Consider the following 23,435-nt stretch of genomic DNA (forward strand, 5'->3'; position numbering starts at 1 on the left):
CCCACTGCGGGGGAAAGCACGTTCATGCCCTTGCACCAGGAACCGGAGGCCAGACCCGGCTCGGGTGCCGCCGCCGCAGACGCCAGGGGGGTTTTACCCACACCTACGTGTGGGGCTGTCGCTGGATCACGCATCCCGCCCACGGCCCTCGGCGGCCGCACCCCGACCCGACCCGACCCGGCCCACCCTTCCCCGGCCGCCCCCGGGCCCCGACCCACCCGTGCTGCGACCGCCGCCGCCCCGGCTCCGCCGCCCCTGGGCCGGCGCCGCCCACGGCCCCGGAAGGAGTGGGGCTGCCCGCCGCCGCTTCCTGCCCGCCCTCCCTCACGGCAGCCGCGGGCAAAGGGACCGAGCACGGCCCCGCTCCGCCGCTTCCTGCCCGCCCTCCCTCACGGGGACCGATCGCGGCCCCCGCTCCGCCTGCCTGGGCTCTGTCCTGCCCAGCGTCCCCTTCCCGCTGCACAGCACCGCGTTCCCAAGCACGCCGCAGTCGTGGGATTCTGGAACAGTTCCTGTTCCTGCTCTGAACCGAAACAAATCCAAGCCCTGCTGAGCCCAAAGCCGGCCCAAGCACAAATTGTCATCGCAGTGCAGCCTCAGACCTCGAGGATATTCATCTGATCTAGCTTAGGATTTACTGAACTTGCTCTGCGATATCCAAGTGCGAACCAAAATACCCGTGAAGCACATTGATTCCTAATCTTAAGCAGTGTTGGTTTTTGTAATTTTTTTTTAAATTAGTGTAAACAAAAGTCCAGTACTCCACATCCTTAAAAGTCTCCTTCAGTCCAGCCAAAAACAGTCCCTCTAGAAGGATGATAACATTATTTATTCTTACATTAGTTTATGTACACAGTAAAGACATTCGGCTAGAAAAATGCCTCTATTGTAGTAAGAGATATTCAAACAACTACAAACTATCAATAAATATATTAGAAACATATGGTATGCTCATGTAGAAATACCCTATGCTCTTTTGGTTACTTACCCAGTACAATATTATTGAAAAGTTTTTTGGTATTCTTCATGCAACATCAAAATTCTTCCTGACAGTTCATGCTATACAACATTTTATTAGGAATGGGATGAAATTTAAAACCCTGTTTACAAGCAGTAAAAAAATCACTGAAAATTTTAACATAAATATCTTAATTTCTGTACTAAAAAGAACAAATTTAAAGAAGGTTGTCTTTAAAAAAATTAATCTTCTCAACTAATTCTTTATAAAACAGGCAGTATTTCAAAAGGGATGTTTCCATCGCCCAGGATGAATTTGTGCTTCAGAATTTTAAAAGGAATATTCACGGCAAAAACCTAAACCCAACCAGTAGGTAGAGGAGAGACTGCAGGTAGGAACTGCATAAAACCAAACATGCTTCCAAAATCTGTCTAGGAAAACACTAAACACTTATCCACATCACTATGCCATCACCTATTCTAACAATTAGAAATGGAGTTTTAATAATACTTAGCTCTTTTCATGCTCAAACTTCTTCACAAACATTTAAATAGCCCTAGTGCTTCTGCAAGTATTATTATTCCCATTTTACATTTGGGGTGGTGGAGGCAGAGGGGGCTGGGAATTTGCCAGGATACAGACCACACACATCCTTTCCATCTTGCCTCCCTTGCTTGTCCTTTATCACTTTCTGTATTGAACACTCAGTGTCCTGGAGAGTCCCAGGACACAGGGATGGTACATTCCCATCAGTTGTTAGTGGTTATTATGGAAGTTGTGTCACTTTGAAGGTTACATGACAAAAATTAAAGTAATGAGTGACATGAAATCCAGGCTCAGGGTTGATGTCACAGAATGGCATACCACTGTCAAAACAAGCCTGCTCTTTATGTAACCAAGTGTTATGCCTAATTCATTCTGTTTTACAGCTGAAATGACTCCTGAGGTCAATGGTGGAGGTACACAAGAAAAAATTTGTTCCTCACAATCTGTCCCCGGGAACATGGAAAGCCCCTATGGTGGCTCAGTACATCTTGACATTATAAAACAAAAGGACTTCTAGATCAAAACAAAGATTTCCCATGTGCTAACCCACCAGGAGGTACAGATTACTAAGGTCTCTTCCCCTCCACCCCTGAGTTAGAAAATACATGTGTCTGAATTATGCCCTGAAAACCACGTGGGAAAGTGAATGTCTAGCAATAAGATTGCAGATACAAAATAAAGTACTTTGCCTTCATCTTGGTATCAATCCTTGAATTATTTAGAGTCTTATCAACATCCCTTATGGGAAGGGTATTTTTCATTTTACCACATTTGCCCTCTTGAATTTTCTATCTTATGCCTTTCAGTCTGTGCCCTATTTTGATTTTTATCCTGCCTAGTTTACTCTTACTCCAAAACCAGCTTAGTTTCTTGCTGTCTCTTGATAAGCTTTGGAGCAATGGATAATGCTGAGGTGTTTCCCCACCTGACCTGTAAGAGATGAGAGATGCAAAATTCTGCCACTTGTAATAACAAAATCACTGAGCATGCAGAATTACATCCCTCTTACAGGCACCCAAAGGGCTTTAAAAAGGCACATGTGTTCTGTGTTACATGTTCCTCAGTGCCTGACCTTGGTGGTTTTAGTCTGTCTCAAATAAACCCTGTACAATGCACACATTCCTTTGCAATATGGAAGGAACTTGGAATAAAAATTAAGATCTTCAGACATCACGGTCAGCAGCTGTGTCATCCTTTAACAAACACTAAAGCTGCACTGATTGTCAAAATTGGCTTCTTACAGCAACCTCACTCCCTAATCTATTTTCCCCCTTCTTCCCCAAACTTCTAGGAGAGAGGAAAAGTGCATGTTACATAAGTGAGCTATTCCCCAAGCTCTTCCTGCCTTTTGTAGAGCTGGTAAGGCCAGAAAACATCTCTTTTGCACAGATGTGGAAGCAAAAGAACAGGAGTTTTGGCCCTCCTCCAGCAGTGCAGCCAGGAGCTGGCAGGCTGGCTGAATGCCCTGCCTCTGGCCATGTCCTGAGAGGTGAGAAGCACCTGCAGCTTTTGGCTTCAGATGGGGACTGTGGATGTTTACCACCAATGGAAACCAGTCCCAAGGCACTAGGCAGGAGTGGAAAGGACACAAGAAAGCTGTTGTGACCTGGGGTACTCTATACAGCTGAAAAAACAGGCTAAAAAAGTAAGAGGCATTCCTCTGGGCTTTCTGGACAAACACGATTAAAACTAATAAAAAAGATGCAAGATACTTGGCCAATGTTTACCCTGCCTGACTTAAGCCATTCTCCCTGCTTCAAAAATCCAGAAGATGGAGGGATCAAGACACATTGATTCAAATTTGCTAATGTTGAAATGTTTCCATTGCAGACAGATGAAATGCACTTGCATGTTTGGGCATGGCTTCACTTCTGTGTGAGGGAGAGGAGCCCACAGGCCTGCCTGGGCTCCTGGAAATTTACTGGAGGAGGTTCATCTCCAAATGCCAGTCTGGGGATGGGAGCCAAGCATTCCCCCCAGCCTGGACTGAACCAATCTGGATTGAATGCATCTTTGCGCCAACCTGGACTTCTAGCTGCCTTAAAAATGCAGTCTTGAAAAAAGGGTAGAAAAGGAAAGGCTGATGCTTTGGCAATTCTTTATCTGTCCTGTAGTCCAAAGCCATGAAACATTCTCAGTAGCTTGACTGGTGGCAATTTGCTATTGCATGGCTGGTGCTCACCACAGAAGCAGCAGTCACGTTGACCGGGCTTTTCACAGTTCCTCCAGGTCAGTTAGGTCCACGACCACTTTCAAGAAGAGAGTGTCATCTCTGATGTAGGTGTTCTTTGTGCTTTCCAGGACGGTGTGTGGCACGAAGCGCGGACAGCCAGAGGCGATATTCATTTCTCCATCCGGCCTTTTGAAACTGCTGCTGTTGGGGTCAGCTCTAAAGACTTCCACAATGTGATTTTTTTTCCCACTTTGGTCCAAAAGCATAAGTGTAACCTTCTGCTTGAAAGGCCACAGCAGCAGCGAGTCAAACTCGCCCCTCATGACCACGAAGTAGAGGGAGATGTGGGTTCCCTTTCCCGAGCCGTCCCCGTTCAGGTAGGCTCTAGCACACAGCCTGTACCCGCAGCGGCTGGTGTAGAAGGGCTGGCTGGCTATGGACGGCACACGGCCCTCCACTGCCTCTCTTTTCTTCTTCTTGTAGTCCGTGATTTTCCAGATTAATTTCCCATTGTAGCACGTGCCTTCCAAAAGCTTAAATCGTTCTTCGTTTTTATTGAGCTGTGCTTTGTGATTATTGATCTGGCGATCATGTTTGCTGGATTGATCTTCCAAAACAACTGAGAGAAGAGCGAAATAAAAAGAAATAGAACAAAGAGAGACACATTTGGTAAAATAAAACCGTCAGAGCCCTGGATAAAACGAGCACCCAGGCTCAAGCTGGCAAAACTGATCTACCCAAGTGTGAGTACAGGCTATGAACTACAGCTGTTAACTTTTTAAAACTGTAATTGCAGCAGCTGGTAGTTGAGTAAGAAAAGCTGTCAACTATAAATCATGAATGTCTGAATAGCATCATGGCCTCCATCACAGTGCGGGAGCCAAACCAAGGCCAGCTCTGTGGCTCTGTGGCCCTGCAGTGCCACCGGAGTTCAGGAGATACTGTGCAGTAGGGAAAGATGGGAGAACACCGCACACACCATCACAGTTTGGTCTCAGAATGCAAGAAGAAAGCCCTTTCTAGTGAAAAGCTCCAACTGCCCGATTGTAGCACCAGAACCCCCACTTAGCCAGCAGTAAATCAGCAACCCCCCACGTGTGCAGGGAAGTGCCAACATACCCAAGCGCTGGTCGTACGTCTCCATCAGGGCAATCTTCTGTTTCACGGTTTCAATGGTGTCAAACAGGGGCCGCAGGTCTAGTTTACTTTGCTGCTGGTTTGCCATCTGTATTAGCTGTTTCACTTGTGATTCCAGGCGTGCAGACTTGTCCAGATGACTGGCCAGAGCCTTCCCAGTTCATGCCATTGGAAGAGGGTGGGAAGTAGAGACAAGAGATATCCATAAAACCAGGCATTTGCTTTGAATTAAGATAGTGAAGTCTAGCATGTGAGCAGTAGCAACAATGTGATGCATTCAAAGTGCTCTGCTGGCTTAGGAACTTATCCCAGTGCTCCTTCATGATTAATTCAGCACATTAACAGACTGAGAAGCCATTCCTCATTCAGAACCCATTCACACTGCACCACTTCATTCAACTCATTATTCAAATTTACACCTGCACATTTGCCCTGGGCATCTGACCATGAGGATTTGTACTGTGCTTTTTTTGCCCAGATCATGTATCCAAACTTCTGTATTGATTAAAAGGAAAAGACAATACCATATTGTAAAAAAATGAGAAGGTCTTGGGGAGATTGTTACTGCTGTGCTATTAATAACAACAATTACCAGAGAAACATATTTCAGGATGCAAAAAAGCAATTGGTAAAAAAAGTAAAATCAAGGTCTCACCTGAGTGCTTACCATCAAGTTGCTATTGTTACCAAACAGTTGTGTATACTGTCTGAATTCTTTCTCACACTTCTTAATGGCATCTGCTAGCTGCTGGATTTTAATCTCTTTACATTCCAGGCTCTTATACAGGTCAGATATCTACAGATGGAAAAATCAGAGTATAAATGCTAAGGAACATCAAAACATACGATGCAGAAATTATAATGTATCTGACTATACAAGAGACAGTGGGAAAGTTTACAAAGCAAATCCTCTAACTGAGCTAGACAGAGCACTCCTTCATTCACTATTTGTGAATAAGCACTGGCAAGAACTGCACATAAGGTAATCAGACTCTTGAGCAGATCTGTGTGGCTCCAGATGCCAAGAGGCTCCTATCTCTCATTTCCATCGTGATGATCCATTCAGCTCTATAGTGGGATAATATATACTTACATGCACAGGTGCATGTGTATGTATATGCATTTTTTCCTCTGCTGATGTCTAACCAGCAGAAGAGATGAGTCAGTGAGGGATACACACTTCAAAATCAAGTTTTAGCAGTTTGGGACTTTTATTTCTTGCATAAACAAGCAAAGAGTAAGTCCCCCATCAACTAAGTTAACAGGACTGGGCCTAAATCCAGTCTCCTGCTGGGAGCCAAAGAAGTGATCTTGAGCAGAGAGGTGCCTGCAACTGGCTCTGCTGTCCTCTGTGCTGCCTCCACACAGAGCAGGTGACCTGGGCACCTAAAGGCTGCTTTTCGAGCAACCTGGCTAGTCAATTAAACTTTAAATTACTTTATCTCTAAACCTCAAATCCAGTGTAAAGCAGAGACTGAAAGCAAATGAGGTGAGCAATAGCAAGGAGCCTCCCACTGTGCCTGGTGGAGAATATATGTGCCTGAGCACACAGAGGTTTCCCTGTAATTAACTGGCTTCACTAGAAGAGCTTACTCTGTCTTCTGAGGTGTGAAAAACCATAAAAACAGTCTTTTAAAATGTACCTGATCTAAACCAGGCAACAAATGTAGAATCTCGTATCATCCTCTAACCAGTCAAGAACTGCTGAAGAGTGCTCATTAAATATGACTTACCTGCTCTTCCAACTGGGAGTTCTTGTCTAAAATCTGCAGCATGTGTTCCCTCAGGGCACTATTTTCATGTTCAGCAAGTTTCCCTCTTTTAACCTTAGTGAGGCAGAGGGAGGAAGTGAAAGAATAAAATAGTAAGATAAGCAGATCTTTGAAGCTGTTGGTAAAATAATTATTGATGCAAACATTCAAAATATGTCCTTTATGCCTTGAAAGGGAGGGAAGGGCAGTCCTGATTCTCTAGTATTTCATCTTAGCCAGCAGAAATGGTTGTGAAAGGACATAAATTGGTTATTTTAATTATTCTGATGGTTTGAGAGACAAAGTCCAGTCCTGGTACAGACAAAGATGTGTAAAACAGTACCTTTACATTACAGCCGTACTGCTTGTATGGACAGTCCACTTCTGCCTCGGGACACACAGCGTGGTGCTTTTCAATCTGCATGTATTAATGAAGTAGTTTGTGATTAAATAAACTCTTAGTCATTCAAAGCACTAATAAAATCTAAATGCCTGCAAAAAGGGTGAATAAAGGCCATTGTCATGATACCACCAATCACTTTACCAGGAAAACAAGTATTCAGAATCAATAAGCAAGCCAGGTATTTTTCCATGCTGCAAAACACCCATGGCTTACAGTGACAGAAAAATCCACTTAGAAGATGGGAGATCTATCCTTTTTAGGATCAAACAAAGGAAACTTCAAATTTCATTAGAGCAATGAAATTTTATTGGCATGGGCTAATGTGGTCTGCAGCTTTCAGTTTTCATAAATTTATGTGATATGCTGAATTGCAGTATCAGAAAAAATAATAGTACCTCTTTTTTCAGAATTATTTGTGAACAGTTTTGGAGACAAGGCACAGGATAATCAGGGCAGTCATTTTTCTCATGATTCTAAAGAAAAAGAAAACAGAACAAGGCAATGGCTTTCATTTTTGTAAAGTAATATATACAGAGGAAGCTATGCAAAAAGTAATCCCAAACATACAAATGCAAGTCACATATCACTTTGTTGTTCATAAGAGAGCATCAATAATTGGTATAATTTAAATTACATTTATTGTACTTTCTCCTTCAGCCACTCAGCCAAATTTTGTTTCAGGAGTTAAGTGCCATTGCAATGCTGGAAACTTTTTACTCAGCAATATCAAGGGGAAACAGGTGATGGTTTCCCAGGAATGCTCCATAATCTTACCTTTATGTTAATTAAGACCACATGTGTATTACAGTACTGGCACCTCTCTTCCCGGAATTTACAGTGCTGGCTCAAGTGCTCCTTCAGGTCTTTGCGGAGAATTTGATCCTGACATCCATCATTAGTGCACTGCATGCTTTCAAACAAACACTGCTGCAGATGCTCCTGCAACACACAGCAGCAGGGTAAATGCCAAAAGGCCAGTGTGGTTCCCTCCAATCAACAATCACCTAAGCATTCAGAATATGAATGAATGCTGCGATTTACAAAGGCTACATAAAGCAAATGGTTCTTATTAAAAAAACAACACCCCAAGGCAAAGCTGGAACAAGCTAAAAGCTGTAATCTATGCTACTTACAGTGTATAGCTGTCATAATCCTTGTACTTGAACCACTTTGCTACAATAACTCTGAAGACAATCACAGGAATTTAGCTGATCATAAATACACAGAGCTGTCATGAAAATCAAAGGCTTCAAAATTTGATCAAGCAAACCAACCTGATATCGCCCCAGAATTACTTTTGAATTGCAGTCAGGAAAGTTTTTGCAGAACACATGCAAGTTGAGAACTTCTCTTTTACAGCAGTTGTCTTTGAATACCTGTAAAGGAAGCAAACTAGCCTTAATATGTAGTCACATGGGATGTTATAAATAATATTAAAGAACAAGCATCACTACAGATCTTCTAGGTGTTCAAGCACAGACACCATAATTGTGAGTATGGCTCTCGATAATTCATATTGAAAATTTGTATTGAAACTATAAATTCAGCCATTTATGACATTTCTAGTAAGCACAGGTTTTTTCTCCCCATGTAGTTATTCCAGAGATGCTGATCCATCCCACAGCCAGCAGGACTAGTAGCACAGGAGCTGTATAAGCACTGCCAGAGCCTGCCTGTATCTGGAAGAAAGCAGCTGGAGCTAACACGCTCTGAAAGCCAGCTCTGTGCATGCTCCACTCTGTTCAAGCAGTGCCTTTGGGATGGAGGTGATGCTGAGATATCCTTTCTGTCACCTCTGAGAAGCAGCACTGTTCTCAGCTGTGTATGCAGAGGCAAATGAAGCCCCCAGAGCAAACTCTCAGCCTTATTTAGAGATCTTCCTGCATTGTTGTCATCAAAATTTGCAAGAAATAGAAGATGAAAAATGAAAAACAAAAATCCTGTAGATAGTCTGATTATAACTTCCTATCAGGATTAGGAGAGAGAGGAAGGAGACATTTTATTTCCCTGGAAAATTTCTGGCAGGACCAGTATGTAGTATACTTTTAAGCTTTGGAATATAAATAAGGACAAACTATTCCATTATAAAACAAAACAACCAAAAGCAACAACAGCTTGCAAAATAAAAAGTATTATCTCTCTTTTCCTCTAAAAGTTACCCAAAAGTAAATTAGGTCTTCAGGGTTAATGACATCTAATGGAGATAATCAAGAAATCAAATTATAGCCAAGTTAAAACGAAGACAATCAAATAAACAAGATACTCCAGCAAGACAGGGAATTTAAAAAGCAAGTCAGTAAAATCTCCTTTAAAAAACCATACATCTGGTGACTTGGGAGGATTCAAAGCTTTGTGAAATTCTTCAACACTTTACTGGAAATACAGAGGACTAAAATGAAATAACTTTAGAACATGAGGTATAAAATGAAGCTTAAGCTAGGCAGCCATAATCCCTTTCTGGGAGAGAATAATGCTTCCTTAAGCATTATTTCAGAGACAAAAAACTGCTCTGCCCTGAGGACTGAAAGCCACCTTGCTCTCAGCTGCCTTGCCTTTCCCATGTAAATGCTGACTGCTGAAATAAAGCTACAGCCACTTACCTCATGCATTTTTATTGTTTCTTTGTCGACAGGACAGGTGGGTACTGCATTTAACTCTCTAGATCAAAAGAAGAGTCGTGTTAACCCACAGGAAATTCAATTTGTTTTATGAAATTGGGCTATGCTATAATCTGACTCTGACAGCAGTCAGCAGTAGATGGCATAAAAACAATAACAAAAAGCCCTTTAAAAACACTTTCATCTGGCAACTGCACAGCCAAATTCTGTCCATAGCTTAAAAAGGACATAAGGCAGTAACTGTGAATACATAACAGAAAGCAGAGTCTGTCTTAAGAGTGTTCAATGGTAAAAACCACAAGATGTTTTTTAATTAAGGGAACATCATCACTGTCTGACCATCTGCAGATCACAAATGTCATATCTCAAAAATTCTCATTGTGTGCTTTAAACCCAGCCTTTGTCTACTAGAAGCAGTGCCCTCCTTGATATGCCACTAAAAGGAGATCTAATGGCTTCTTTCTTAAAAGGCACAGGAATAATGTAAAATCCAGGAAAACAGTCATAGAGGCAGTGCAAAAGGAGTTAACCCAGAGATAAAGCAGCAAACATGAAGTATCTAAAGTTCACAAAAGGTAATTAGTGATATCTATCCACATAAAGAGGCTCATCTGCAACCTTTCCAGGTGAAATCCTGCCCTCAGGCACACCAAAGAGTCCATAACGTATTCCCAGACAGGTCTGGAGGGTAAACTCATTTGTACCAAGCAAGAGACATGCCAGCAGCCTTGTGATCTGACTGCAGCATCAGGTAATATTAAAATCAGCTTACAATTCTGCTGAATTCAGAGGAATTACACAGAAGCAAATGAACACAGCCTAGTCTAACCACCAGCAGCAACACCGTGAGACATCAATGCAGCAAATTCCTCTGAAGAGCACCATGGCAGACAGACAGACCACAGCAGCATCTCACACAGCACTATCAGCTTACATCAACAGTTTCTTTATGCTGACTTCCCTGCAGATGGGGTAAGGTCTTTAGAGACACCTTTAAAACACTGAGCACACAGTCAGTGGTGTGAAAAGTGCATTTATATGGCTCTACACAGATATTTACTGTATGTATTTTATTGTACTGATTAGTAGTGCTGTATTAACATTTCAATAGTATGGTAAATGTAGTTTTGTGGTTAAAAGGTAATTTTTGTAGTTAAAATAAGACCTATGTATGTGGGATATTTTTTTAAAGAAAGGAAAGAGGTACTTGCACCAGATAGCAGCCACAGAACACCTGAATCTTTCAGAGAAAGAGAATTTATTGCCTCATTATCAGAAGAAACGAACTTCTTCCCACCTTGCTCACCCCTGAAGATGCCATCAGGATTAAGAGGAAGAAGTTGACACTGACCAGACAGAATCCCTTGTTTGAATGGAATTTATGCATCATGTATGAGATGTATGAATATGAAATAGGTTACTGCTTTTAAGGGTTAATCCTCTATTAACGTGTCCTTTTTCAGGCTTGTGCTGCCCAGAAAAAGGTACCCGGACATCCGTAACTCTTTGCTTCTGTTATCTCATATTGCCCTAATCCGAATTGTCCAAATTATTATTACTCTAATTATATTATTATTTTTATAACCATTTTATTACTATTAAACTTTTAAAATTTTTAAAACAAGTGATTGGCGTTTTTCACCCTGGGTTCAACAGAGCCCTGCCATTGACTCCTTCAGCCTCTCACTGGGTGGGCAATATCACTATGGCACTCACTGCTGATTTATAGGAGACGTGGGCTGCTTTTTTAGGAGGGAGCAGGGGAGCCTGCGGACAGGGAGGAGCGTGCTGTCACCTCAGAGCGAGGATGCAGTGCTGGCAGAAGCGGTGCCCGCAGCCCGTCTGGTGGGGGTTGTGCAGCACCAGGTGGCAGTGGGCGCACTTGTAGCGCTCCTCCAGGCTCTCCACGAACTTGTAGTCGGCGTTGGGCTCGAAGTCCAGGGAGCCGGTGCTGGAGGAGTTCTGCCGTGTGAAGGTGCCCGAGGGAGCAGCGGGCTCGTCACAGGCCATGGGAGCTGCGCTGGGAAGCCAAGCAGATGCAGGGAGAAGCTCTTCCAACACTCCCTGGCAGCCTCTGGCTACCGCTTGCAGCAGGCTGCTGCGGGCAGCAGGGCTCTCATCTGCAGGGGGACACAGGTTTCAGAGGGAAACGTGCTGCCAGCTACGGAAGAGCAATATAACACTCACAGAACCACAAAACAAAGATCATGCTGCAAGCATCAAAACACACTTCTTTGGAAAAGAGCTTAACAGTCTGAAAATTATTCCATAAAAAATTATTTTTATGGTTTGGTCGGTTTTGGAGGGTTTTTGTTTGCTTTTTGTTTTCTTGCAGCAGTTCTTAGCTCTTAAAAAACGACACGAGTCTCAGACACAGCTGGGGAAAGCAGAGGCCAAGTCTTGGCCTTAATGCTCACCAGGAAAGTCTCCACATAAAGTAGAGCCCACCCACATGAATTTGCAAGTGCACTGCTTCAAGCAGGAGATGGCTTTGTAGTTTACAGCAAGGAGCATACAAAAAATAAGCTAGCAGGGGGATTTTACCTTCAGTTTAGGTGTTACAGGAGTTGAAGCCTCTTAACTTGACACCTTTCTTGTTCCTGTTGATCATTCATTTCTAGCAGTAAACTCTTATTTTACTGGATTATGTGCAGGTTTTTGACTATATTGATTCTGTCTAAAAGAAGTGGTGGGAAAAAAAAGAAAGAAAAGCGGGGTTGCAATTAAAAGTGTGACGTAAGTTCTCCTTCAACCAACCATAACTCATACACAGCACAGGAATGCAATGTTAATCTTCCAATAGGAAAAACCATCAATTTGTTCCAAGCCTTATGCCACAAACCTTGAGATTTGCCACCAGTCTCTCAACCTTGCAGTTTCTATTTTTTTGCAAGTAGCTCAAACCCTAGAGCCACTCTGGTTGGCATTTCTTGCAGCTTTGCACTCAGAAAACGTTTTCCTTACAGGCCTGTACAAAACACACCTGAGCTGCCTGATCCTGATTTCAAGAGGGAAGTGCTCAGTTTTACAGCTGTGCTGTAAAGGATGCTGTCTTTTCTCTGTGTGCACCACCCACCCTGTCAGTCACTGGAGTCACTCTTACTGACATCAGCACCTGTCTGAGAGCTCTCACTCATCTCCTGTAAGGTCACCCAGGGCATTTGCTGCTTTTGGAGGGAAGCAGGGCCAGCACATCACCATTAACAACCTCGTGTTTGGCATGAAACAGCGCGCCCAGGGCTGACACTCCGCCCTCCCTCCCTGCTGCAGCGGCTCCTGGCCCACAAAAGCAGCAATTAGTGAGCTGCCACAGAGCACCTTGGGCTTCAGAGAGCAACATCCATTTTCCTTTCCGCTTTAACAATCCATACTGGGCCAGGAAATCCTGCAGACAGAAAATGTGCCTGATTCAAAAACACACCAAAGCACTTAACCAATTAAAATGTCTTCTACAGCCAACATTTAAGTGCTCCTGTAACTGAGCACCCTCGTTAGTGGCTGTACACAGTATTCACCTCCCCAGCTTGTGAGAGTCTCCCTGCCTTTCACCAGGCTGCATGTCTGACATACTCCAGCACAGCTGAGCATCTAACACTGGTAGCCCTCAGGAATATGAACCATAATCATATTCCAGCCATTAAAGACTTATTATTCCAACAGGAGTTTGCAAATTACTCTGTTTGGTTCCTCCAAATGAAGAGCCTCCTGCTTCAAACCAGACAGGGCTGTCCATTTGCTTCTTTCATTTTTAAACAGTCGATCTTTCCTCCTCTGAAAAGGCACTTCCAGTTCCCTGACACCTAATAAGGAGCAATTCTCTTTTCCTCACATTAGCCAGAGATGACAAAATGCAGCCTGAGGGATTACCAGTCTCCTGTCTGGGCTGCCTCAGGAGCAGATGCCAGCAGCAGAGTGTTCCTGCTGCTTCTAAGGCAGATGGAGAGCTGTCACCATTAACTTCCAGAGCATGGACCACGCACAGGATGAGCTGCCTAAGAACTCACTCTGCCCTGGGTCAGTGACAACCCTGAAACAAGTTTCCTTCCTCTCTCTTATTGCTGCTCTCTCTCCCGTTTACTTGGCAGACAATTGCCCCAGTCCTATCCTGCTCCAGCACTTACCTCATCTGATGGTATGGTTTAGCAAGCTAATGCATCACTGTGTAAAAACACACCAAAATAAAACCAACAACGACAACAATTCTATGTTTTACCCATTTGGCCTTTAGGGATCTTCCTTAACTCCAGAAACTCCAGCTGGGGTGACGTATTTTAGGCAAAAAAAGTTATGAGACACATTAAAAAGAAACACTCAGCAGCCAAAAATTCCATCAAGAAACTCCTCCAGAGCTCTCACTGCTCATTAAATCAACCAAAATCACTCCCATTTCTTTCTGCAAGGAGCACTCTGCTGTGGTACAACACTTTACACTCTCTTGCTGAAATGAGAGCCTGTATCTCTTTAAACACCTTCCTAATGCACCCAACCCAGATCCCACTCCTAAAAATGGATACTCTTGGCATCTCCATGGAAGCACCTCCTCCACCTCAGCCTGGCCCAGACTAGCACTGCACAGCTGAGGGCACCTCAGGACACAGGAAAGAGCACCCCAGGTGAAAGGGGAGGCTGCCTGCTCAGAGGGCAGAGCGGAAACCTCAGAAGATGAGGGAGCTCACCGCTGCTGCCAGCCTTGCAGGAGCTTTGCTGCAGGGCTTGCAGCTGTTCTGCTGGAAGAAATGGGATGCTCCAGGAGGGGCCTGTGGATGGCAGCGCTTTGCCCAAGCTGGAGAGGTGCCCGTGTGAATCAGCTGGGCAGGCTCAGAGGAGCTGAGAAGCAGCAGCCCCTGCCAGCCAGCACTCAGTGGGATGTGATCCAAAGGAGCCCAGGCAGTGTAATTCCCATGGCAGCACTCACCAGTGACTCAGGGCACTTGCAGCAGCTCTGCTCCCACTCCTGGCTCCCAGCGCAGGGCTCTCGGAACTGAAACCAAAGGGAAACCGTCAGGGGAAAAAGTGCTGTAGGTGACAGTGAGAGCACCCCAGGGTTATCTGAATCAATTTCCTGCTTACGCTGATGCCTGGCCAGCGTAGGTAGGGGCTGAGGGAGCTTTCACTTCTGTCTGCTCATAGCTTCCAGCAAGGGGAAGCTGTCCTGCCTTTGTGTATGCTGCAGTTTTTCAGCACACGTGTGAACTGTAATGCTGGTTTAAAATAGCAGAGAGCGGCAGGCTCGTGTTGCATAATGATGCTCTTGTGGCAGACAGTGCATGCTGGAAAGGGATTTTCACTGCAACTGCACTGCAACAGCACACACACAAAACCCCCCAATTTATGGAGACTGAAAATCGACACATTAAAACACACATTACAAAAAAAAGGATTTCCCTATACTGAAATAAACAGAATTAATTATACCCACACATAAAAAAGTGGTATGAATCACTAGGAACTAAGCCCAAGTCCTATAAACAGCTACCAATGAGTGGGAGCTCAAATGTAGTGCAGTACAAAGAGCTCACAGCTGCACCTTCCCACCACCTCAGCATCCCAGCCCTGCCTGCACCATGAGTTGCACAAGCAAAATGCTTCTGGAACAACTCTTTCCATGCAGATGCCTTAACCTCACTGGAAATAATCCAAGTGGGAGAATTTTCATAACAAGAATTAACTTTATAAATTGGGAGCTATCCTGTTTTAATACTACCACACCAAACGGAGCCCAAACATTTTCCAGTAAAATGCTCCACACTTAAAATTGCTTCTTGTTCAGAAACTGAGCAGAACATAATAATAAGGAGAAAAATCAGCATGGGCATGACTTACTAGGATATAAAATTGCATCAGCATTTTAAAGCCACGTTCAAACAGCTCCCTCCAGCACGGCTGCTCTCTCTCTCCACCACCAGCAGCCAGAATGACAGAGGCTGTGTGCAACCTTGCCACACTGAACCACTGTGGACAGATTAACTTCTTCTAGCCACAAAAACACACTTTCTGCACACAGGAAAAACCATTCCTTACAACGTGGTTGCTTTTTTAAAAGAGAACATGTTTTTCCTGTTTTCTCCAATGTGAAACAATCATTACCCCATGAGCTGTGAGTGCACCATTACAGCCAAAACTTCCAGGACAGCAGAACCAGGCACAGGCAGTGGGTGCCACCATGTCTCAGACTGAGAAGGGAAAATATCCAGGTTGTTATCACAGATTTGATCACCACTCATGGTCAAGAAGACAAGATCCCTGGTCCTGCTGCCCAGCAAATGGGGCTGAGAGCCCAGCTCCTGCCAGGTTCACTGCACGAGGGGAGGGTGAGGCTCAGCCACGCTCCAGGACTGGGGTATTCCCAGTATAAAGCACCTTCCTCACTTGCCAGCTTCCATGTCATACATACAACAGGGCACAGAAAAAAGGTTATGCACCTACCTTTCTGTAGCTCTAGTCCACTTCTGTTGCTTTACACTAAGACACTTGGGAGGGACGAGGCTGAGAAGATGCCCTGTCCCTCCCTCTAAAATTATCTACCTTTTATGGAGATCAGAACTGTCTTAGGCACAGTGGGAAAAGTTTTGTCAAATTTGGATGTCTAAGATCAAGCCACTTCATTGGGAGGTAACAGGCAGAAACAGAATGGAGGGGAACGCATGTTGCATTAAAACAACCCTCTCTAAGCTGCCTTATAAACTATTAAATTTATGAACAGATTAGCTGCTTCCAGTACTTTTGAATTAAAATAACAAAGTTGTATGATTTACTACTCTAAGGTCCTCCAAAACTCCACTATTTTGGGGACAAAAAATATATGCCCCAACTCAACACACAGAGTGGAAGAGCTAACAGTTTCCTAAAGAATGACTAGAAGTATCTGTACAGTCTGAGATACATATTTAAGATATAGCAAGCTATAGGGAGCCATGTGGAAACAGGAGATGATGACATCTGACATCACTGGGGGATCATCCTTGTCCCTTCCAGCCCATGGAGAAACAGAACATTTTGACTGCTGACAACAGAACACACTTGCAAAGTCCCCATGTGGGAGAGGCACCCTGGCTGCACCCTGGGTGTCCCTGCAGCACAGAGGCTGAGGAGGGAAGGATCCCTTGTTCACCAACACAGACCCACTGCCAGCACTCAGGGCTCACTCCCACTTCACCTGGCAGCGAGGGAACCTCAGGAACTGCTCTGCTCTTGTCCCAGTCACTTACAAGCTGCAGGGCAGTGACCAGCTGGTACCCAGGAGAGAGTACTTCTAACAGTAGCAACAATTTCCTATTGGATATGTGCCTGAGCACCCTCGGGGGATGTTGCTGCAGAGGACAGCAAAATAAACATTTTCTTTTGTATACAGACACCACTATGCTATTGAAGTTCCAACTGTAATATTACCTCATCCTCAAGGCACAGTAAAATCTTACTAAGCAAGCATCAGTTTGCTCATGTCCATAGGCAAATTTTCACTGAGCAGAGTAAGACAGTAGGGTTTCCTTTGCACAGAGGTACAGTCAAGCATTACAATGAATTCCCATAAGACTAGACTGCGTCAGGGTTTTAAGACACAGGTTACAACACTGCATTAAAAAAAAAAATTAAAAATAAACTCTTAAAATTAATGAAGTGTGTCTGGTGCTAAAGCACCTTTTATTTTATAGCCAGTTTACTTATTTGCTACATCTCCTGTTTTCCCTGGATGTTCTAAAAATAATTAATTAATTGATTTTGCACTATCAAGAAATCTATTTCTAATCAACACAATATTGTTATGCCTTAAAATAACCTCATCCACAGCTGAAAAATAAACCTGTTGCCATCACTTCTGTGGCAATCCCTGAATGCTTTGTCACCTTCCCAAGCACCAACAGAAATTTCAGTAAGAAGGCTCTGCCTCTCACCCTTACAAGATCATGACACCACTTTGCTGGTTCAGGGGGTGAACTTGTTCCCTGAGATGTTTCTGGGTCTGCAGCCTTCCCCCAGCCTCTGTGTGCCAAGCCCCTGAATAGCTCTTCAGAAATGAGAAATAATTCTGGCAAAGTTAAGCTGCTGCCAGCATTAATAAGACACATTTTGGTAAAGCCATACCTGGAAGCTGTAGCTGGTCCTCAATGGGGAGAAAATGAGAGAGAGACAGAGACAGAGAGACAGAGTCTACCAGCGTGAGCTTTGTGGTTAGCATAGCAGTACAAGCATTTTAAAACAGCAAGGGAGTGGAAATCCCCCAGAGTAGCTTTGAAAAGAGCATGCATAAAAATGTTTTAGAAGTGTTAGGATACAAGGCAAGCCACTGAAAAGCATTTTGCCTTACTGCAATGATGCAGGGACTGCAAATTCACCATCTGGAGCAACACCAGGTTACCAAGGACGTTTCTCACAGTCAGAATCCAAGATGCAGAGTAGATTCCACCTTCCACCAAACTGGTGAGTGATGTGATCAAAGAAAAAGTACAAGGGCAGCAGGAAGCACACAAGGACATGAGAAACACCCAGGTCCAATCCTGGGGAGCCCTTTGCAGTAGCCTTGGCAAAGCCGTGTGAACCCACCCATTGCAGGAAGTGAAGTGGCAGCCCACAGAGGAAGCAGCACTGGCTCGGTCACATCAGCTCATGCCACAGGCTGCACAGGCATGAGACACTCAAACAGAACTCCCAAACTGAAATAAAATCCATTTTAAGAAAATAAACATTTTATTTGGTTTTGTAAAAACTTAAGTGGCCATAAACCCTAATGGTTTTGTAGTCCCAACTTAACTGTGCACTCAGGATTCTTGGCAGCCTCCCTCCCCAGTCCAAAATGTGCCGCCCTCGAGGCAGTGCCTTAGGCTCCATCTCTACACCCACTCTTTCCTTATCCTCCTCTGCCCTCTTCCTTTGCTTTCTGCTCTCTTGTTTTCATTTTTTTTCTTTCTTTCCTAAAGTAACCTATTATATTTTCTGTGAAAGCATTAAGTTGTAAGTCTCCTGTTATTTAAAATACTAATTTTCCAAAGAAAGTGTCTATTCTCATTTGTACTTAATGCAACATATAGCTTCTTTTGCCTTTTCCCAAAGCATTTCTAACCTATTTCAGTTTCCATCTTCCCTCCTGGAGGTATCTCAGCCTACAGCACGTTTTCCTGAACCTTCCACGAAGCTCTGGAACAGACAAATCATTCCATCATGAAGTCAGTGGCCAAGGGAAAGGCACCAATTTGCAGGCATGCTGCTTCTTTATGGGATCAACTAAATTGATTTAAGTTGCATTTCTCAGCACAGCCTAAGCTCCCTTCTACAGTCAAGCTTTTTAACCCAGAAGGTGTCCTTTCATCCCTGCCATCAGCACCTGACACCAGAACTGCACAACAGCTTGTACACAGGCTTCCCTAGAGCCTGCCAGCTCTGAGGGAAGGGCACATCCAGCTGGATTCCTCGGGAGGAGGCAGCACTGCAGAAATTGTAGTGCTCTGCAAGCACAGCTCCAGGAAGCACCATCTGCTTCTGGGAAGCTTTGGGGAAAACCCCAAATGGAGAAGTTGAGTGGGAGCAGGATCTTAATTTTAAACAGTTTGACTCTGCAGATGAGTAGAGAGCAGCAGGGCAGTGTTACTGCTCGTGAGCAGCCCTGACCTCCTTCAGCAGCAAGCACAGTGCTGAAACCCTGACCAAGCTTCAAGCAAACTCAAGGGGATGAACTCAAGTGAAAAGGCAGACAGCAACAGCATTTAGGAAACAGAATGTAGGCAGAGACAGAAAAATGAAATAAAGAAACAAAAGTTACTGAAAAAAATAACAGGGACAGAAAGCAAGACAACTAATAGGCTTTAATTTTTTTATCTTTTAGTGTACTGAAGGCAAAGTGAGTCATCACTTTTCCTAACAAATAATTGGCCATTACAAATTTTGCAGAACTAGGTCTTTGGGGCTTCCAAATTCACTTCTCTTTCTCTGTCCTATAGGGACACACTATTCAGGACTTTAGCTGATTTGACCACTCTGTTGGTTTGGCCATGAATATCTGTTTAAGGTACAAGAGATCCTTGGTTTTATTTGCCACACCCAGACCCTTTGACTCAGTCTTTATAGAGGACTTTACCAGCATCTCCACAGAAATCTATGAATCAACTCAATGGTTATTCATCTGAATTAGTAGGATGACCTCAAAATTTTTAAACACATATGTATGTCTGATGACATGTAGACACACACGTTTCTAGCCAGAGCTGTCATTGAAAATGCAACTGCTAATGTAAAAACCCAGTGCTCTCAGGGACCCCATGAACTTGCTGTTGGGAAAGTGGTGACAGCAAAGATTATCACCATTTTCTTTCCTTAAAAAGACAGAAAAAGTCAACTGGAAGAAGGATGTGTTCTTAAAAAGTCCTTCCCATGAGGACAGGCTGGAGATGTACAGAGGTAAGAGCTAGGAGCAGTGCTCTCCCATGGCCCCTTCTCCAACTGCAGTGGGCACTGGAAAGCTGTGCTGCTCTGCCTGAGCATGCTGCCACAGCCAGGCAGCCACAGCATTTTTCTGTTTCTTTCATAGGGCCACATTCCAGTTTCAAGCACATGGATATAGCAGACAAGACTGTGAACCATATGGTCTTAGCACAGGTCAGACCATTTCATGTCCCACAGCATCTACTTTGGGAAAAACTGCTTTGCAGATGGTTCCTAACCTTGAGGTTTGGTTAATCACTAGGTGATTTGCATAATAATAGTAAGTAACTTTTGTATTTTGATATAACCTTCTGCAGAGTAAGTTCACAGCAACATATTTTGCATACAGAATCCCTGTGTGCAAACATCAGTATATTACAGACAAAAACTTGCTTTACAGTCCCACTCCCAGAGACAAACATGCCTAACTAGAGAGCACTCTGGCCAATCCCATCTCAAAATCACTGTGGTTTAGGTGCAAACAGTTTCTCACACACTTGTGTATTTGTTGCAGTATCGAGCAGGGGAAACTGGAAATTTTTGCAACATTTTTATTAACAATACAGCATGACTCAAGTTTCCTCACTTTCCTGAGCCCAGCCACACACCAGGGTAAAGAGGTGAGCTTCTTTCCTGGGCTGAGGGAAGACAGTGGAACAACCACACACTTACAGCCCAAACTGCTGCTGATAAGGCACTGATGACTAACAGTGTGGTCATTAACCCTTCAGTTACTGCCGAGAAACCTGGACAGAAAAGCCCCAGAAAGCAAAAGAAGAGGTTCTGAAATCCTCCCCCTGGGGTGCAGTCCCAAGGGCACGCTGGCTGTAAGGTGTCCCAGCCAGAGTGACCAGGTGACCCCACACTGGCTGGGTCCTGCAGCAGCATCCTGAGTCTGCCTTGCTGCCCTGGGCAGGGAATGCTCCCACGAGCTGCCCTGGGCAGGGAATGCTCCCACGAGCTGCCCTGGGCAGGGAATGCTCCCACGAGCTGCCCTGGGCAGGGAATGCTCCCAGGAGCTGCTCTGGGCAGGGAATGCTCCCACGAGCTGCCCTGGGCAGGGAATGCTCCCAGGAGCTGCCCTGGGCAGGGAATGCTCCCAGGAGCTGCCCTGGGCAGGGAAAGCTCCCAAGAGCTGCCCTGGGCAGGGAATGCTCCCAGGAGCTGCTCTGGGCAGGGAATGCTCCCAAGAGCTGCCCTGGGCAGGCAATGCTCCCAGGAGCTGCTCTGGGCAGGGAATGCTCCCAAGAGCTGCCCTGGGCAGGCAATGCTCCCAGGAGCTGCTCTGGGCAGGGAAAGCTCCCACGAGCTGCTCTGAGCAGGGAACGCTCCCAAGAGCTGCCCTGGGCAGGGAAAGCTCCCAAGAGCAGAATGTCTGTGAGACAGCAGAAACCACCCGAATCCCTGAGCCACCAGCAGCTGCCTCCTCAGGATCAGGAGACCAAGAGAACTACAACTCACACAGACTCCCTGAAAAAACAGAGAAAGGAGTATCTCTCCCCAGTCAGGTGATTCCTGATGATGAATTATGTCTATTTATGCAAAATCAAAGGGTCAGACAAAGAAATGAAGAAGAGAGAGGGCTATAGGGTAACTTAAAGGTGGGGAAAATAAAGTCCAGGAGATGAAGCACCCTACAAGTCTGCACCTGCCCACTGAAGGGATTTTGCAAAGTGACCCAAGCAATACGAGGCACAGAATGAAGAGCTCCTGACCTGTCCCACAGCTTTGACAGCTGTGTAAGAATTGCTCTTCACTTAGGGAGCCTGTGTGGTGAAATCAAGAAGAGCAGCTTTCTAGCTTCAAAATCTTGTCCCTTCCTGGCTGTGATTCCTTACCCTCTCAAAACTCCATTAAATACCCTGTGAGCACCACAAGCTTTTCTTTCTTCCTCCACGGTGTTATTCTGAATCTTATCTTTCAGCAGCTTACAACTCTTTAGTTTCTAACCCTAAAGTTTCCTGGGAGGTTCTCACATATGTGCCCTATCACTGCAGACCATCTTCTGCACAGGCTGAACTCTCAGCCCCTCCTCTGATGTCTGGGCTGTGGATGATGGCCAGCCCAGAGGCAGCACTATGACCCCAAGCTTGCCCTGCTGCCCTTCTCCCCAGCCTGGCACAACCAGACCCTGTTCCACTCAGCTCTGTGACCTTCATCTCCCTCCAGGCTTTAAGTGTTAGACCTTCACAATACCTCACCAACTTCTCCTGCTTGGTGTCTCTGTGTGACACAGTATTTCTGGTCTGCTAACACAAATAAAACTGCCATCCATCACCATCATCCTCTGGTTTTCATTGAATCAAGGGTTTGGGTTGCAAGAGACCTTAAAGATCATCTCGTTCCAACCACCTGGCCATGGCCAGTGACACCTTCCACTAAACCACGTTGTTCTAAGCCCTATCCAGCCTGGCCTTAAACACTTCCAGAAATGGAGAAAACACTTCCAGGAATGAGGAAAACACTCATTTTCAAACACCTGTTTCTCTTGAAATGTAATATTTTACTCATTTATCCACCCTGTGTGCTGCCACAGGGATAATTTTTCTAAGCCACAGCTACAACCACATCACTTCTCACATCCCTCCACTTTCCCACTGCACCAAAACCTCTTCACTTTCAAAGCCTGTTCTGGTCTCCCTCCACTTGCCTCTGCATCACCTCCAATGATAGAAAGGTTCCCTCTCTGTTCAAGCAATGATAACAGGTTCCACTGCCTCCTTGTCATGTATTTGAGCAAGTGTGTGTGCTGGGAGGGCAGATTTTTTTTTTTTTTTTGAGAGATATTAGCAGGCTGTTCTACTTCAAATCTCTTCTCCAAGATCTCCTTTGCCAAGCAGCTGGGAACAACTGGCTTCTGACTATCAAGGTGATCCAGAAGGTCCCAGTCTCCTTTTGCTCCTGCACGCAGGCAGGTCCCTCCCTCCTGACTTGAAACTATGAACTCCCTTCAGCCAAGGGCTGCAGTTCAGCCTTCTGCTCACACAGAGGGGTCCTCAACCACAGCAAACACTTCTCTGCACAGCAGAAATAAAATAATCAAAGCTAACAGCAAAGGAAATTGTCATGGGTGGTTTTAGGCTGAGCGCAACACATCACCGCCAAACCTCATGCTCAGCTCTAAAGAAATAATACAACACAGTCCTCAGAGAAAAGAAGATGATGTGAAAAACCAGCCATGCCCATGCTCATGCATTCCAGACCACCCCAATTTTACCTTCATCACTAAACCCGCATGCTCTGTGTGCAATCAGCAGGGGAGTTTAAAAATACAACTGTTTCTGCTGCCAGCCTGGAGATGTGCCTGACCTGAATACACCCAGCTATTTTTAGCACATCACTGCACTCCTTTCAGCCATCCCGTATTTATAAAACGGAAGTTATGAGGAAAGTTGTTCTTGGCTGGCACCGGGAAGGCACAACCAAGCTAACAATA

The 23,435-nt window shown here is 44.8% G+C and overlaps 1 protein-coding gene across 1 annotated transcript; it reads right to left on the bottom strand.

Moving 5' to 3' along the window:
• Positions 1-817: 817 nt before the first annotated feature.
• Positions 818-17,998, bottom strand: TRAF5 (TNF receptor associated factor 5). Its single transcript, XM_058802168.1, has 13 exons — positions 17,892-17,998; positions 14,502-14,567; positions 12,131-12,263; positions 11,382-11,706; positions 9,569-9,626; positions 8,243-8,344; positions 7,743-7,907; positions 7,364-7,441; positions 6,909-6,983; positions 6,548-6,640; positions 5,470-5,610; positions 4,797-4,965; positions 818-4,296 (listed from the first exon to the last, which is right to left on the bottom strand). Exons 4-13 carry the CDS (start codon positions 11,594-11,596, stop codon positions 3,719-3,721), a joined length of 1,674 nt encoding a protein of 557 aa, XP_058658151.1. The 5' UTR covers positions 11,597-11,706; positions 12,131-12,263; positions 14,502-14,567; positions 17,892-17,998; the 3' UTR covers positions 818-3,718.
• Positions 17,999-23,435: the final 5,437 nt, after the last annotated feature.

The sequence above is a fragment of the Ammospiza caudacuta genome, chromosome 3 (genome assembly GCF_027887145.1).
Source record: "Ammospiza caudacuta isolate bAmmCau1 chromosome 3, bAmmCau1.pri, whole genome shotgun sequence".
NCBI lineage: Eukaryota > Metazoa > Chordata > Aves > Passeriformes > Passerellidae > Ammospiza > Ammospiza caudacuta.

What these genes read in the sequence shown, in the direction of transcription:
- TRAF5 (XM_058802168.1), bottom strand. Translation starts at nt 11,596, where the DNA reads ATGGCCTGTGACGAGCCCGCTGCTCCCTCGGGCACCTTCACACGGCAG. An exon ending in AAACAATAAAAATGCATGAG is followed by an intron (nt 8,345 to 9,568) that starts GTAAGTGGCTGT and finishes CTTCCTTTACAG; the next exon opens with GTATTCAAAGACAACTGCTG. An exon ending in AGTACGGCTGTAATGTAAAG is followed by an intron (nt 6,641 to 6,908) that starts GTACTGTTTTAC and finishes TGCCTCACTAAG; the next exon opens with GTTAAAAGAGGGAAACTTGC.